The sequence below is a fragment of the Tympanuchus pallidicinctus genome, unplaced genomic scaffold, assembly GCF_026119805.1.
Source record: "Tympanuchus pallidicinctus isolate F22 unplaced genomic scaffold, pur_lepc_1.0 scaffold13, whole genome shotgun sequence".
In the NCBI taxonomy this organism is placed as follows: domain Eukaryota; kingdom Metazoa; phylum Chordata; class Aves; order Galliformes; family Phasianidae; genus Tympanuchus; species Tympanuchus pallidicinctus.
This window is the reverse complement of record NW_026294648.1, coordinates 216,286-234,027: the sequence shown is the minus strand read 5'-3', so window position 1 is coordinate 234,027 and position 17,742 is coordinate 216,286. Positions and strand designations below refer to the sequence as shown.

Here is a 17,742-nt window from a genome sequence, read left to right as displayed (position 1 = left end):
ATTTGGCAATTGTTTGCAATTTCTGTAGAATTAATAACATGGTTTGTGGCATTCAGCAGAATCACTTGATTGTTCACTGTTCAGTACCAAAACATCTCTAGGACCCTTGTGGTAGTAACTCCTAGGCATCTTCTAAATGACTTTCAGTGTCTCCTGTCTCTTTTATGAAGCTGAATGCATGAGATGTCTAAGTCTATGTGAGAAGTACAAGATTGCCACTCTGAGATTGCTAGATCTTTTTGCTAAAAAAAAAAAAAAAAAAAAAAAAAAAAAGGGATAAATATGGGCTTAGACACTGAGAATGTGGTACAGCATTATGTGTGCTAGGTTTCTTCAAGACGAGAAAATGGTGGAGGAGAGTAAGGGCTCAGCAAGTCCTAAATTTGTAGTTGGGACATGAAGAAAAGAGATATAGAGTACTGCATAGCACTGACTGTGTGCCCTGTTCGTAAGAGTTATGTGATATAAGAAAGAGAATATTTGTTTCTTCTGTCCCTTGACTCTTCTCCTTACACTGAAAGCACAGACAATTCATGTTTCTACAAGAAACTTGAAAATATAAGAACTGTTTTGGATGTTTCATCTATTTTCTGTTCAGTAGGACTTTTAATTTTTAATTTCATTCAGGGAGAAATCCAACTAACTCACAAAGATGTAAGTGGCATGCAATGACAATTTGCCGAAGTGTGTAAGATAAAAAACTTGCGTTTCTCCTGTTAACCACAAAAAGAACACAGATGATAGAAGTAGACAAGACCTCATGCTTAGGTAGGTACAGTTAAATGACATGAATTCCATATGAATGACATAATCAAGCAGCAAAAGAAACCCTATTATAAAGCTGTTTGTGGAAGCAGTAGAACTTATAATTAATCTGCCAAATAACACACTCCTAATATCACTGCTGCACTGGATTAGAGAGTACAGTACTGCCCTATTCAGTATATGTACTTACTGAACGTTTAAAGTGTAGATCAACACACAATATTAAAAATAATAATAATAAAAAACAATTAACTACTGATTCCAAGGAGCAGCTTTACTTAAAAATTAATGGTTCTGTGTGACCCTCTTTATGTGGTTGTGTGTGATCCACACAAAGGCAGTGACAAGCCAGCGTTCTTTGTGTCATCTGTCCTATCAGAAGGCACTTGGGGCCAAGCCCATTCATAAAGAAGACAGGTGACACGCAGAATCAAGCTCTATAACCCACATAAGGTTATGAAGCAGGTATGTTTTTACAGCGCCAGGTACGAGCGGGATATCTCCTAAACTGCACATTGAAACACCTGTTGGTTGGTTGTTTATAGTACAAAATCATACATATACATAGGAATACACAAAAGGTGAGTTGAGCTAGCTTAAACAATTCTGAGAACTCATCATAATATTACAGTGTATAATACGTCTTGCCTCTTTGCGCCTGTGTGCTGCTCGCTGGTGATCAGGGGCAGGGGTCTTCTCTGAGTCTTCCTCACAAAGGCTTCCTGGTGTACTTTTCACCTTAGAAATCACTAACTACACATCCAGCTCTATCCATCCAGATTCCTGTTCTTTGTTTCAAAACATTCATGTGTCTGGGCTTCTGCCATTGTTAAGAGGGTCTGTCTTGCATGACAGGAATGTGTGTCCTAGCAATATTACTGTACAAAAATCAGGGGAATCATCTATTCTTTGAATTTTGAGGTCCTCAGGGAGTCCCATCACACCAAGTTTCTGGTTTCATGCATCTGTGACCAAAATAAATTCAGTTGATAAATGAAAAATCTATCTATGTGATGTTCTCCATCTTTTCTACCTTTTTTAGTTTCTCCATTTTAAAATAAGTTTATTTACAAACACAATGATGTTCATAGAAGAGGAAACAAAATCTAGTGGAATACTACCTATTTTCCTACTTACAATTGGAGGGGGAAAAAATAATGTGAAGAAGTGGTCCTTAATGTTTACAATCTTATGGGAAACAATACTGAGCTAAGAAGATGGCACTGACAAACAGATTTTATTCCCCAGGGGCTCGAATTGCATTCAGAATAATATGTTCATCCAGCATAGATTTACCCCATTGCTTCTACCAGTATCTTCAAATGTAGCAGCAAAAGGGGAATCTCATTTGTTCAGACAGTTAGGTCCCTTAAAAAGAAAGTGGTGCCAGATTTTGCTTCCCTTGTTTGTACATGAACAGCATGGCAGATTTTTAGTGGGTAAATTTGAGAGAACTCCAAATCAGCATGAGCAGTGATAAAAAAAAATACACTTTGGAAAATGCAGAAAGCCTCTGATTTGTGGTTTTTTTGTTTTTTTTTTTGCCAGTGGCAGCTGTACCCATTGTCACAAGCAGAGCTGCAACATATACCATTCAAGGGACTGTAATCTGGGATTCCAGTTTCTATCTTTCCTATTAGACTGGCTTGCAACAGCAATATTCTTCCTTCTCTATAACCACTTTAACATTTATCTTCCTCTGTGCCCTTGTTGAAGTGTCTTAGATGTAGTTTTTCTTTGCATGTGACAATTTAGTGCAACAAGGGTAGGAGCAAGCTCCTTGTGTTCCCCTGAAGGAGACACCTGGAGAGCTGTGTGCCTTGTTCTTCAGTGAGCTGAAACAGAGCACTCCAGAATGAATTCCTTAGCCATGGGATCTCTACCTGTCTATTAAATTTCTTATCGAATTTGCCAAGTTTAAGAGAACAGAGGCAGCTTTGAATGGCACATATCAACCTATAGTAATTGGTTGGAAGCATATGCACTGCCTGCTGTTCTTGAGGAAGTGAAAAGGCCAGGTCTGTACTATTTGCTTTGATTATACCAAACCCCACTACGGGAGGTGGGATGGCACATTTGGCAGCAGGAGCTTTCCTCTACATGGGAGTGAGGGCTCACATTCCTGATGGCCACGACCTTTGCTTAGGGCTATGCTTCCTCTGTTGCTTTTCTACTTCTGTCCCCTACATCTCTTTTCAGAAGCAGCCTGGCTCTTACCCAGCCAGACTGCTAAGCCTGCTGGCAACAAAATTCAATTCGTCAATTCAACTAACTCGATTAATTAACAAAATCAAGCAGATCAGAGAACCATCTTTGCAATCAGCATTGCAATCCACACTGCTAAACTGAGTTCCTTCAGCTAAGGGTAAAGCCCACATTATTTTCACATTCATATTAATTTGGAAGCAACTGTTACGTTTATCATTAAATTGGAATCTCATACAATGGCAAATGTTCTGGATATGTTAGCCAGAAGTCTTAAGAAACTAGCTAGTCCTGAAAAGTTTTGCTGATTTTGCTCAGAGTTTTCACAGCTTTCAGTGAGGCATTTTTTGAAAGCTAAACATAGAGGATTAACACCACTCTCCTTATGGTACTCACTTTACCAAAAGAATGTTGGTCAAAGGGAAAAATGTGGACAATTTCAGACTTTTTGTGTCAGTCCTGCTTATAGAATAAATATCCATTGACAGGGTAAAAGCATGAAGAAGAAAATAAGCTTCCTACCTATTGTGCAATAAATCAAAAAGTTCCAGTGAATTTCTTTGAGTATTAGCAAAACTGCTTAATCTAGAATTTCAAAGAGTGATCAAAACCATTTTCAATTATTCCTGACTTGCACTTGTATAATTCCAGACTGACCTGAGTCTTTTCCCCCAGTACATTCCTTTATTAAAAGGAAATAAAAAGAAAAGAAAAAAGTGAATTTCAATGATCAGACTCCTAGCATGTGGGAAATATGACCTTTAGATCTTCCTCAGCAGAGTCTGATTAAGTTGAAATAATTACAAGTTTTTCACTAAACCAAAAAGCAAAGGATAAATAAAACAATGGCAGAACATTTGCAGAAAATTGATTTTTTTTAACTGTAGTAAAACAGGAAGAAGCTTATCTATTGTGAAAAGACCAAGACTGATTCTAAAATAGCATAAATATTTATATGATAATAAGATTACATATTTTAGGTGAAGACAATGTATTGTTCATAAAGAAGAAGAAACAGCTTGGCTAGACATGGGAAAAAAAGACTTTCTGACTGTGACTTTGTCCCTGTCCCAAAACTGTATAACTAGGTTTTTTTTTTTAATGTATATTTACTGTTACAAGTGCAGTTGCCATTGATTAGAAACTTATATCTAAACTCTGAGGGTAACAGAATGGATTTGTTAGAGTTGTTAAGCACTTCTGATCTTTCAGAATAAGAAATACCAAATGGAAAATACATATATATGCCTTTCTATCTCATTATTTTGTATTACTTAATATTTTTGTAGATAACTAAATACCTAAATATAAAAACTGGCTTTATTGCACAAATTATTCATTTAAATACCCAAAAGAACTACGTGTGAACTCTGAAAGATCTCTCATTTTTTTTAGATCTGACTAAAAATTCCAAAATGGCAGCAAGGTGCATTCCTTACAAAACAGTGAAATTAAAGTGAAGAACCTACTGCCTGTAGTGCTGGTCCACAAGCAATATAAATGCTGATTGCTTAGTTTTAGAGATCCACAACTGTGGCTGCATCTTCAGTTTCTTCACATAGATTTAACATGACACTCTTCCTAGCAGCTAGGGAGCTAACTTAAACATCACCTATTATTCCTAGGACAGCAAAGTTAATGTCTAAAATATCTAAGATGGACATAACAAAAAGAATCATTGAATATTTGCTTTCATAATCCAGATTTTTCCCAGAACTTCCAGAGAATAAGCCTCTGAAGGACTATTCCAGCTACTGCTTCTGATATACTTCTGCAGGCCCACAATGGTTTGTAGGACACCTGAATGGGCAGAAACAGTTCATGGTGTACAGTGTGCTGTATGTTTTATACAAATGGTCTATAAACAATGGCAAATTATCTGAAAGTATAAAGGTGAGTGTGGGATTACCATGCAAAAAAGTTCATGTAAAAATGAACTTTTTTCAAATGCAAAAAAGTTCACCATGTAATTTATGGTCTAGAAGCCAGGAACAATGTTTGATTTCAATAATAAGCAACAAAAGTGAGAGTATCAGTCTTAATGGGCTAAAACTTGGATGGACACAAAATCTAATCATATATCTGAGTAACACAACTAATAAGTGGATGAATTCAATAGAGTAATCAAAACACAACTGAAAGATGGAGATGAAATTATAGCTTAGTTGCATTAAATGAGTATAATGTCACAGATTCTAGGAGCATTTAGTCCTAGATTCATAGATCAGATCTCTGCTGTGTAGAAGCATCCTCAGACTGCTAGGGATGACACATCCACACGTCATAGATGACCGACTGTTGAAAATTGTGGTCTTTCTTACTGGAGAACACAACACAAATAGTTGGATTTCATAGTCTTGTAGTTGGGCTCTAATATGGAAAACATTTTTATATCCTATATTTAGTGGGCAAGAGAATAATTACATATAATTATGGAGTAGAAAAAAGGAGACAGTATATAACACAGGAAAGAGACAGAAATGAATGAATGAATGAATATTCTTTCCCCTGACTGTCAGGTTCTTATTTCAGCAGCTGTCTGCCACTTAGAGCCTCTTTTGGCTCTCTTGCTAGCATAAAAATTGTCTGCAACAGTCAAATTGACTTCATGTGAAAAAAAAAAGTGAAAAATAACTGGTATGTTAAGAAATATTGCTGAAAGGATTCCATTGAGTAGAAGCACAAATAATATGATTGAATACATAGAAATTTAGGAGATAGGATTCCATGCATATTTGGAAGTATAAGAACAAACTATATTTTTCCTCATTTCATTTGCGTCTCTTCATATGAAGTGAATAATTTTTTCTGTACTAAATAATTTTTGCTGTTTCTTTTTTGTAAAACAGAAAACTAAGCAAAATCTGAAATTTTGTGTCTACATCACATTCATAGAGTAACAGATGGCAAGGAAAGAAGAAATACTACCACTGTATATGGATAAAGCTACAAGCTATAATCACTTGTTTTGAAAAACAATTACACTTAGCATTTTCATCAGTAAATCTCACTAGACTAAGACAAGAAACATCATCCCACTCTTTAAAGCATGGATACGCAGGTAGGCGTTTTTCGAGATCATTGGCAGAACTGAAAAGAGAACATTAATTTCTAAATTCCCAGCCAATGATCTCTTAAGCAGGCTCACTGCCTCAGTATGTAGTGAAAATAGATTAATGCAGTAATATGAACAAAATAGTTCAATTTTAGGTACCCACTATGAATCATCCATTAGCACTCTTCAGCTAGGTATCATTCCCACACATTATTTGGAGGACAACAGGAAGCCAAGGAAAACATAAACCACCAGCAAACAAATTTTAAAGTACTGATTAATGAAAAAAGAGGCCACATTAATAATTAAGAATTATGCACTCAGTTCTGGTAAGTAGTTTATAAAATAGAAGGGATGGTAAATAAGGTCTCAGAAATCAAAAACCGGAAACTACACTTCCAACTAAGGAGTGACACATTTCCACTCTTATTATTGTCTTTTCACATAAGCCATGCATATGACTGAGTTGCATCAATTTTGTATAACTTTAGGCTTTGGTTTCTCAGCTATACAAGAGAACTGTCCAGCATATTTGATAATGGCTATTTCTCTCCAGAAGTTCCACAGCCAATAGGCACTTGCATCAAACTGTTCAAAGGATCAGTGCTGAAGTTCTCGTCTTTCTGGGAGTCTCATTTAAATATCATGATAGTTAAGACCATTACTGTCTATCTCCTCCTAATAACTCATTCTGGCATAGAAATACACATAGAATTCACACAGATGTATTGTTAGATTTCCTTTTGACTCATTTGTATTTGTAATAAGCCTCCCTAAAACCTTTGGAAAAAGCACAGAAAATCTGAAGTGCTTTTTCTGGCCTATTATCCCCACTCTTCTGTATTTTAAATATGTTAGCTCAATGTTTTTAAGTTTTCCATAGAAATTTATTGATGTTTCTGTGTTTCAAGCTGGAATACATGTGAAGAGATGAGTACTCAGCAGAGCACAACAGATGTGAGGAGAGCAGTAAGGTTTAGCCAAGGCTTTGCTCACTAGAGTGGATTGCTGAGTTTCTGAAACTACCGAGCAGTTCAAGTCCCAACTGCCCCAGTACGGAGGAACTTGGCTACTTGTGAAAGAAGATAACGAAAACGAAGACTTAACTAAATACATACCATTTTCCTGCTCAGCAAGAATACAATAAGGAATACTCTAGTTGTAAAATTTAGCAGACATATGACAAACTTGATCTTCCAAACAAAACCTTTCCCTCCCAGGAGAATGGGAGATGATTGCGTTTAGGATGTTGGCCACATAAATGGGTTTTTCACCAACATCTCACCATACTCAAACTACTGAAAATCTGATACTAGTGACTCAGGCACAAACTGGGAGTATGCTGACTTCAGATTTATGTGAATGATGCAGGCTGAAAGACCCCGAGATGGCATTTTATGTAATAAGACAAAAGAGGCTCTCTCTCTCTTCTCCCACTGGCGCTGAAGAGACCGCCTGTGTTAGGTGAGATTCTTGTCACTAATACCAGTCCTGGAGGAATTCGCTTGAGGCCATTCAGGTGCAAAGCGAAGAAAGGTAATCTGCATTTACACCTGAATTGCCCAGTCGCCCAGTTTAAAACCTTTAAAAACCTGTGACAATCTTGCTTTGTTATTATATTGCTCTTCTGTGATTAGAAGAGAATTTACATAGTCACTGCATTTTCACAGTTCTCAATTTTTTTTCTATTGATTTTAGCTGTCCAGATAAGAGGCTGGCATAGACTGAAGTCAGTCAAAAAATACGTGGAGAAATGAAAAAAATATATAACACTGGAAAAATCTGCCTCAACTCCAACACCTCTCCCTCTCAAAACAAAAATCAAGATGTCTTAAAATAGGTTCTGACATATTACCAGTGATTTCAGGCGGATTATGTTCTAATCTTTTGTACTAAAATAGCTCTTCTCTCAAGAGGAGATAATTGCAACAGGTCTATATACATTAGCAGTGCCTTTTCCAATGCAGACAGCATTCTTAAAATGGCTGTACTGCCTACTGCCTCCTACACAGAAGATAATTGGTGCCTAGCACTTCTGGCTCTCAGGAGCAATGCAAAAAGAAGATACAAGAAATCTGTGTTGCTAAGACAGAAATCTATACTTGTTCTGCCACCATACAGAAACCTGATGTCGTACTGCACACACACATTGTTGGTGCAATTGCCTTCATGCTGCAAACACCAACATAAATTTTCTGAACTGGTAAATGATAATGCCAGTTTCCTTTTTAAAATTGGCAATATCATTATGTGTTGTTCTTTTGTAATCAACCACATATATTGATTTGAACAGTTTGCTGAAATGTTAGATTTTGCAAAGATCCCTTCAAGTTATAAGACTGTTGCATTAATTAAACAAATTGTTCATCCACTGTATTTTAAAAACATAGATAAAAAAGATTTGGAAAGACTGCAAGTATCTGTACTTTTCTGAGCTTCCCACTGATTACTCTGAGAAAGCATAGCACATTAACAATGATAATTAGATGCATGGACAAATAAGCTAACAATCAGAGATGAGAACCGCATTCGAAATGCTTTAGTTACCTGAACATCATTGAAGATAATGGAGATGCATCTGCCCTCTAATTTCACTCCTTTAAATCTTAAATACTATGTAACAAAAGCTGCTGCTGTACTCAAATAGGGGTCCTCCATGTTTACGATCTCAGGAAGAAAACTAATTCTATCATCTTGTTTTTCAGACTTCTCTCATACTCTTGAATCCATTTGATCTTTAGAATGGTTGGTTCTTCAATTGTAGCTTCAACATGTCTTTCATTCCAAATGATCTATTCATCTGTATTCATAAATATGTTAATCTGCAACCTCAGAAAATCCAACCAACACTCCAACAACAAAAACAACCATCTCATTAACCATCTCCCTCATTAGCTGGGATTAAGAACTTTGGTCAAAATGACTGGCCTTGTGCCCAGAAAAGCTATGAGATCAATAACCACAAAGGACTTAATGATCCTCTGATGAAAGAATAACTTTGTACTTCTCCTACAGACTACTTTGAAAAACTGAGGGGAAAAATTCAAGAAATGTCATATCATCTGCATAAGTTAATTTATCTGTTGGTCTGGGAGATGTACAGGTTTTCTGGGGGGGAGCTTTGGGAAATAGTTTTTTTCTTTTGTCTCTATTAAGTGGCATTTACTGTCTACAAGAACGCTAATATGAAAAATCATAAACTGTACCAGTGATTAGCCTGCAAGAGCCTAAATAGTTTCATTAACATTTCCAGTATCTCATTTCACTCATGAGCAGTTCAAAATTATGGCATTTGTATTCGTATACAAGAAGACTTACATTTGGGCAATTTAACTTGCTGGTATACTTACACTGACACCACTAATTACAGCTGCTAACTTTTTTAAAGTTTGATTTTCATTTCACAAACTCGAAAGTAGATAGAAAATGGGAAGAAAAAGAAAACTAAATAAACCACACAATGTAATTGCCTATCAGCACAAATGTGCTATTAAAAGCCAGTTCCTTTGACTGAAACAAGGCACTGACCAAACTGCACTGGGAACATTTCTATCATAGACAGTATGAAAATGTCTTGCTCATTAGAATAATACGTGGAAATGCTAGAAAATGATCAAGCTCACTGGCTAAAAGCTAAATCTGTGAAGGAATTATAGCCATCTAATAAATACTCAATTTATAATCCCCAGACAGCTAAAGTTGAAAAGCAGGTGTATTTGAAGCTCAGTTTGTGCTATATATTTTGGGAGGGAATAAGTCGCATTTGAATGGCCTGGGTTTTTTTTATTGACTCTAGAGACCCTAAAACAACTACTTTAATTCTGAATTTTAATAGCTATGGGAAGAGGTAAGGGCTCCCAATGGAGTAGGGTCTTTAATTCCCTTCAACACTGAAACAGTTCTTCTAGAGCTAACTGAGGAAGAAAAGAAAAGCACCCAGATGGACAGTGAGAGGGAAGGTTGGTGTACTACACTTTGAGGACTTGTGAAGTACAGAAATCAGAAGTGAGGGAGGAAATGAGCAAATGCTGGATGTGAAAGGATTAAATCTGTTGGGAAAGGGAGACTGAAAGAAAGAGGTCTCCCAAGCGGCATTTGGTTTTGCAGTAGACCTGCAGGTTAGAAAAAAGTAGCACTTGCTTTGTCAGCAGAAAAAGGCAATTAATGTGCCATCCTCTAGGTGTGCTCTACTACTGGCAAAACCACGTAATTGTCTTAGGAGACAGATGTCTGCCTAGGAAACATGGGGCAGTTTGAGTACTGGTAGTGTAAGGTTAGCATCTGTTTCCACTTTACAACTGAAGTCACTTATTGAAATCCGGTTTCTAAGACTGTACTTTGTCAAGCTTTACTTCATACTTATATAGAATGATGTCCTTCTCAAAAGTGTATTCATGCATTGGATGTATACTATCCCTTATTTGCTCTCAAGATAACTATGCAGTTTTCATACTGCTTCATTTGGCACTGTCATAGTTTCTGTAAAGACTGTTTTATGTACTCTCACAAATGAAAAGGAAGGACGAAAAAATTTGCATCCTATTTTCCTTGGGTAAAAAAAAAATGAACCAACCAACCAACCAAACAAACAAACAAAAAACAACCACAGGTTACATAATTTTTCACAGCTTAAACTTTCAAGCTATGAAGGAAATTTGTTTCACTCATTATTGCGCCATTACTCAGGCAAACCGCATTCCCATAACAAGCAGCAGATTACAGGACTGCACAGCAAAAGAAATGTAGAGCCCTTCTGGGCAGAAGCTGCCAACACACTTTCCCTGTTAAACCAATCTCTTTAAGCATAACTGAAAAGAAATCTGTCACCTATACACCTTCTGAAAACAATTATTTCATAGACATCAGCTGGAGAATATAAAACCAAACACAGAGGATCTAAAGCTATAATGATTTTTAAGTTGGTAATGATGATGCAAAACAAAATCAAGTCACTAAGGAAATCCCAACAGAAAAGGCAGTGTAAAGCAACTGCAACCTGTGTAAAATATTGCTGTGTTCCCAAATAAGCATGAAAAATAGTCAGGTTCAAACGAGTAAACAAAATAAACGAAGTTACTAAGCAAATCAAATATCTCTGTCTGTTGTTCAAAAGTAATATAAAACTGAAAGCTTATTTTTGTAGGAAAAAAAAAAAAAATCTGAGCAAAAAGCCAAACCCTGTAATTGGTTCTGGTATGCTAAAGAGCAGCAGACAATAATATGCTAGCTGCTATAGTGCCAGATATAGCACTACTTGTTTTTCAGGCAATACTAGAATCATATATGGAAAGAGTTAATAGCGTAAAATGCTTTAAAATCATCCTTCTACTTTTCTAAGCAGTAAATGCTTTTAAGCACACAGGGAAAGGAGCCATAACAGAATGGCCACATTTCAGACAAATGCCTCACTCAAAGATGGATGATATTTTAGTCAAAATGTTCTCAATTCATCTAATGTGATACCATTTCAACTTCTTGAAGTGAGACGATTTTGAAGACTGTTTCTTCCGTACTTCATTGTGGCACTTCAGTTTTAAACCTGACCTAATGGACAGCCATAGATGCTATGGGCTTGGAGCATAAAGAACTGACATGTTAGCATGGTAATGTACTCAGATGTCACATCAATCATTAGAAGACAGTTTGCTGAATGACTCAGATATCTGGCAATGCACACTGAAAGCCTCTCTAGTTCTTTATATACATAAAGTGACTTCCTTTTGGCAGTCTTCATTAGAACAACATTGATTGTAGTCATTTATAGCTCAAATGCTATCGCTGAAAATTTCTCAGGCTGTACATACTGTATTTCTAACTATAGTAAAGCTCTAAAAATCAGTCAGCAGAGGCCACTTCAATCTCTGCAGGATAATAAAGGATTATTATGTGCAGTAACCTATTTATGAGAAGGAAACAGTGTGCTTCTTTCAGACTCCATCAATTGCTTTAATAAGGAATTGAAAAGCATGGCCTACTTTATATGCAGATCACCATCCCAGTTGCATAAGGATTTACAATAGACAAAACTGGTTTTGTTGCAAATAAGGGCTGTTTGTTTAAATCACACAATACTGTTTGCATCTAAAAATTATTTAGAAGCTAATAAGGTGCAATAAATTTTGACTTGTTAATAAAAATGAGTTCAATATCCTCCAGGAAGGTAATGTAAATTGAAGGTGATAAGGCAAAGGTTGAAGTAAAACAGGCCTGAGTTAATGGGAAAGGAGAAGACATACTGCATTTGTGCACCGATGGCTCTAAGAAAATGAATGCCAAGTGAATGCAGTTAACTTAAAGCATTTTATAAAATTTAAGATAATGGATTTAAATGTTTCCTAGGAGATTAGAATTACTGCAGTATTACTTCTGCTTTAGAGACAGAAAATTTGACACAATTCAGACAACCGAAAGTTAGTATGATGCACATTGCTGAGCTCTGCTACCTTAATTTGGAGGGATGGAGAGACTTAGGTTCATATTTTAGTTTTGGTGTTGATTCATTTGCCTGTATGTTAACAAAATTAATGAGGCATGGGATGACCCCTGCTGGTGTCCCTGCCAAAAAAAAAAAAAAAAAAAAAAAAGAAAGAAAAAAAAAGAGAGCTGTATCTTGAAGCAGGACATTTTAGTTTCAGTCAAATTACAAATATCAACTGTCATATAATATATAAAAATACCCAATTCAATGCATAAATTTTGTGAGTAATGCCTTCTTAAATAAGAAAATAATCTTAAACCTCTGAACATTACTGTGTTAGAACTGCAGTGCAATAAATTAAGGACACTAATTGCTTGGTTAAACGTCTTTTATCAGTGAGCTGTTACATTTAGCTGTCCATTGTTAAATCCTCAGCTGATTTCAGTGAGTTGCATTAAATAAACCCAGAGGGGAAAAATAAATATATATATTCTCAATAAATTACAGTTTAGTCTCTATGGCCCTAGAACTAGATTCATTTAAAGAAGTGTAGCTTTTCTATAAATCAAAGCTTCTGATTTAAAGCAGCTGACATATAAGTCCATTTTACAAGGTATTTATTTTTTAATTCAAAAATACAACACATTAAAATAGGTTCAATTTATCAAAGCTAAGAGCAAAAATTAAGTAATAATGTACTTAAAGTGCAAAGGCACTTTAACACAAGACAGTGACTCCCAGTGGCTAAACATGGTAATTGTACTGTATATTATTATTTACAAAAGAAAGTCAAGAGTCCAGGAAAAAGATCTTTGGAGATCTTCTACGTGCCACATTAAGCTTCCACCTCAAAATGAAAAATAAAACAAAACAAAACAACAACAACAAAACAAAACAGAAAAAAAAAAAAAAAACGAAAGACTCTCTTCCTCATTTCCTTCCAAATCAACAAGAATTATGAAAGATCTATTACAGAAACATATATTTGCAATGACAGTTACTACAGAAAGGTCAAAAGGAGAGAGAGATAGAAATAACTTAAAGGAAATATTGCAAAAGCAACATAATGTCCATGTTATGCAGTAAGGGTTTGATTTCTCTCTCTCACTTCCTAATTTACAAAGTGAAAATGTTTGGAATGCGAAAGATGACATCAGCACTGAGTTCAGAATCAATCAAATGTGATGTTGAGCTCATTTAACAATCTTTCTTTTTCTCCCAATGCCCCCCTCACAGCTGACTGATCGCAGTTTGTTTTTCCAGAACTTCGAGGTAGTCTGGTTCTGTTTGTAGCTTTCCTTGGAGTAAAGGATGCTCTGGTTTAGATTGTTCTGCAAAATATTTCCTGGGAGTTCCATACAAAACAGTTTTATTTATCCTGTCCTGGTTTTGGCGTCTTGATTCATATGAAGGGGCAAACTGCCTTTTGGGTAAGGTGCAAAAATTATAGTGAATTAATCCTCCAGTGGGGAGTTCCTTGACCCTTTCTGCAATATTTTGATATAGCAGCTCTGGTTCCCGTTGTGAGGACTGCTTTTCCAGTAATTCAGCTGCAGTGATTGTAAATGCAAGGCTGGTGGGATCTTCCTTCTTGTGGTCAAGACTGCTATAGCTAAACTCATGGAGATTTCTGTAATAGGCAACTGGATCCCCTTCCTTTTGCATGTAGATTGGGTTTTGGCACATCTGTCCAACAGGAGGGGTAATGTAGTTATAAACATGTCCTTCGGTTTTATCGTGGGTCTCAGTGTTGTAAGACCCGTACTGCAGCTGAAATGAACTGATATCTAAATTGTTTGCACTGCTGGGCATGCTTTGCACCCCTTTCCGGCGCTTGAGAACAAAGACAAACAGACCAGCCCCAAAACAGACTGACAAAATAAACACAACCAACAAGCCTAAAATTAAGACAGAGAGTGGAACTTCCGTGTGTATTTCCGGATAGGAGCTGGGAGAGATACCAAGGAGATGGGGCATATCTGTGTTCTGATTCATGGGCAGGAGAGATGACTCTGACAAGTTGGGGTTCTCTGGGCAGATGGCTTCTTTGCTCAGGAATTTTAAATGCTCTCCGGAGTGTTTGGTCGGAGATTCGCATATGACTTCATTGATAACAACAGGGGGATTTGACTGCTGACTGTTTTGATCAGTGACTTGCTCAATCCAGTTCCTCAGCCCCATAATGTCACATGTGCAGTCCCAGGGGTTCTCCTGGAGGTCGATCTGAATTAGAGCTGACAGCCGGTCTAAGACTCCTCTCACAGGCAAGTGTGAGAAATGGTTGTTTCTTAGGTTGAGTCTGGTGAGGGAAGTGCCACCGAAGACATTGTCAGGCAGGGATCTGAGCAGGTTGTTGTTGAGAAATAACAGATGAAGATTACTAAGAGCATCAAAGGTATGTGGCAGGATCTCCTTAATGACATTGTACTCTAGGTAGAGATATTGCAGGCTATGCAGCCCATCAAACATAGAAGGGTACAGAATCTCAAGGTAGTTGCCATTAAGGTAAAGTCTGCGTAAACTTGTGAGGTTTGTAAAGGCACCTTCTTGTATCGCTGCAATTCTGTTGTTTCCTAGATGTAACAAATCCAGAGAGCTGTATTCTGCTAGATCGGCTCTATAAATGACTTGCAGATAGTTACTGGTAAGGTAAAGTTTCTTTGGAGTGTTTGGCTTAGGGTGGAGTTCAGAGATATTATTAATCTTTTTCTCTTGACAGTTCACATTTAATCCATTGTCTGAGCTCTGCGAAGTACAGATGCAGCCATCTGGGCAGGTGATGGGCACAGGAGACTTTGTCTGGTAAACCATGATAGGTCCAAATATTTGTCTATCTTTTGACACAGTGACACGGGGTGTGGGGCGATTCCTGGCTTTGGGGGGGCGGCTGGCTTTTGGGGCTCTGGTGGGACTGATGGCAGAGTTGGCTGTGGGCAATAACTTTGAGACATGTGGGTCTGAGATGACAGGGTGCTTTTCCCTCTGGTTTGAATCACTGGAGCTTTTCCTAGGGCAGAGATCTTGCCTCGTGAGCTGAGTCACATCTTTCCCATGTAGCCTGAAAGGGGTTTCACAGACTATCTCACCCACAAACACGGTGATTGTGTCCAGCCAGGCCTTAAGTGGCAGCAAATCGCAAGTGCAGTTCCAGGGGTTCTCTTCCAGTTGGATTTCCATGATGCCTCCAATGTGCTCCAGCACACCAGCAAAAGGCATCATCTTCAGCCGGTTCCCCCGCAGGTCCAGGTGGGTAAGGAGCACAAAGCGGAAGACATTGCTGGGCAGGGACAGCAGGAGGTTGTCATTGAGAATCAACACTTTGAGCTTGTTCAGCTTGTTGAAGGCCCCTGCCTCAATGGCACTGATGTAGTTGTAATCAGCTTGCAGGTACTCCAGGCTCTCCAACCCCAGGAATGTATCCTCCTTCAGCACTTCCAGCTTGTTGTTATTGAGGTGCAACCTTTTGAGGGTGCGGAGGCCACTGAAGGCCCCGGTGTGGATCTCCTGCATGTCGTTATTGCCTAAGTGGAGGGTTACAGCGTTGGAGTAGTTGACAAACTCATTGGGGAACAGGCGGGTCAGCGCGTTCCCATTGAGGAAAAGCTGGTAGATCTTGGATGGTGGTGGCAGGAGGAGGCTGATGGTTGTAAATCCTTTGTTTTCACAATTAATGTTTAGTACGTTCTCCTTCTCCTCGCAAGGGCAGCGGCTCTTGCTGCAAATGTCTTTGGCAGGTTTGCGACTTTCTATCTGCGAGATCCCAGCCACTGTTAACAAACTGAGCAACCAAACACCCTTCAGCATCTTTATGCGCCGTTGATCCCTGCTTTAGTACCTACAGTCAAACCTTTTGAGGAAGGTAAAGAGAAAGAAGAAACGCCCAATGAAAACGGCCAGGAGCAAAGCTGCAAGGGGAGGGCAAAGCAGGTTTTAAGGGGGCAGCAAGGCAACGATTAGCAAAACTCCTCCCTCAGCCCACTTTTTGCTCGCGGAGACGTTCTAGGAAAGCCGGGATCCCAGCGCTGCCCGCAATTCCATTCCCTAGTCGTTATTTTAAACGGGGAAGGAGAGTGGGGGGGTGGGCGCATAGGTGGGAGGAGGAGAATAAGCCATCGACAGCACTCCCTGCCCCCATCCCGGCAGCTACAGGGTTTCCCAGGACCGATCCTTTCCGAGCCTCCCTACGCTCCGGAGTGGCTCCGTTCCCCAGCTCCTACCTGCTTTCGGCGTGCCCGAGCAGGCAGCAGGGGCAGGGGCCGCCGCTGAGCGCCGCCGCCGCGCCCCGGGAGCCAGGCACCCGGCGGGAAGAGGCATCGCCCGCCGCCCACCTCAGGAAGAGCCCGGCGGGGCAAGGCAGTGCCCGCGCAGTGCTGTCCCGGCCTCTGCGGGACGGGAAGTTCTGCTGGGCTGCGGGCGAGGAGCGGCGGCTGCGCCGCTGCGAGAGCGCGGACAGCTCTACGCAGAGCGCGACGCGGCGCGGATCGTTTGCTGGCTGCCCCGCACGGAGCGGCGCTGACGTCACGTCGGGGGCGTGGGGGACACGTTTCTCCCAGCCCCCCCTTCCCGACCTCCCCCCCCCCTCCCCCCCCCCCCCCCCCCCCCCCCCCCCGCATTCCCCCGGCCGCTCTCGCAGGCAGCTCCGCTTCCGGCTCGGTAGCTCGCCGCGGGAGCTCTCCGGCAATCTGAAGTGCTCGGAGCACGGCGGTGAGCGGAGGTACCTGCGGCCGGAGTTTTGGCCCCGCGTCTCTAAAGCTGTGCTTTTAGAATAGCATGTCAGCCAGCTTCCTCGGCACCTGCCAGCTGGCGAGCCGCACACACGCGCACACAGTCCGGCTCTCGGAGCAGGGGTGCTGCAAAACCTGGATCTGGCAGCAGTTCTCCCCTCGCCGCGCAGCTCCCTTCCCCGAGCGCTCCTCGCCGCGGGGACACTCGCTGTCAGCCATGGGGATTCAGCACCTTCCGCCGACTCGGCTGGCTCCGCTCTCTGGAAAGCTCGCCCGAGTGCTGAACAACGAGACCACATCCAGCGTGACTATTCCCACTGCCTGGAGCTGTCTCGCTGCCAAATCGCGGTGTAATGGGATAGTATTTGGCTGTATTTTACAAGAACAAGATACTGGATGTGGGTTATTGTGACTTTGCTTATGCACCGTGCTCAAGGCACAAATGCATGTTTGATAGAAGAGATTGCTCTCCCTCAAGAACATAAAATTTTGGGTTCATACTGGGAGAAAAAAAAAGAAAGAAAATGCACGATAAATTTTTAAAGTGCTAATACAGCAGTTTGCATTATTAAAGG

At 39.7% G+C, this 17,742-nt stretch overlaps 2 protein-coding genes across 2 annotated transcripts in view; both read right to left on the bottom strand.

The window, feature by feature from the left end:
* Positions 1 to 17,742, bottom strand: part of LOC128076149 (maternal embryonic leucine zipper kinase-like) — a 226,301-nt gene that overhangs the window by 14,946 nt on the left and 193,613 nt on the right. The gene's annotated exons all lie outside the window — the stretch shown is intronic.
* Positions 259 to 16,949, bottom strand: SLITRK2 (SLIT and NTRK like family member 2). The gene is made up of 2 exons (XM_052673516.1): positions 16,661 to 16,949; positions 259 to 16,290 (listed from the first exon to the last, which is right to left on the bottom strand). Exon 2 carries the CDS (start codon positions 16,245 to 16,247, stop codon positions 13,674 to 13,676), a length of 2,574 nt encoding a protein of 857 aa, XP_052529476.1. The 5' UTR covers positions 16,248 to 16,290; positions 16,661 to 16,949; the 3' UTR covers positions 259 to 13,673.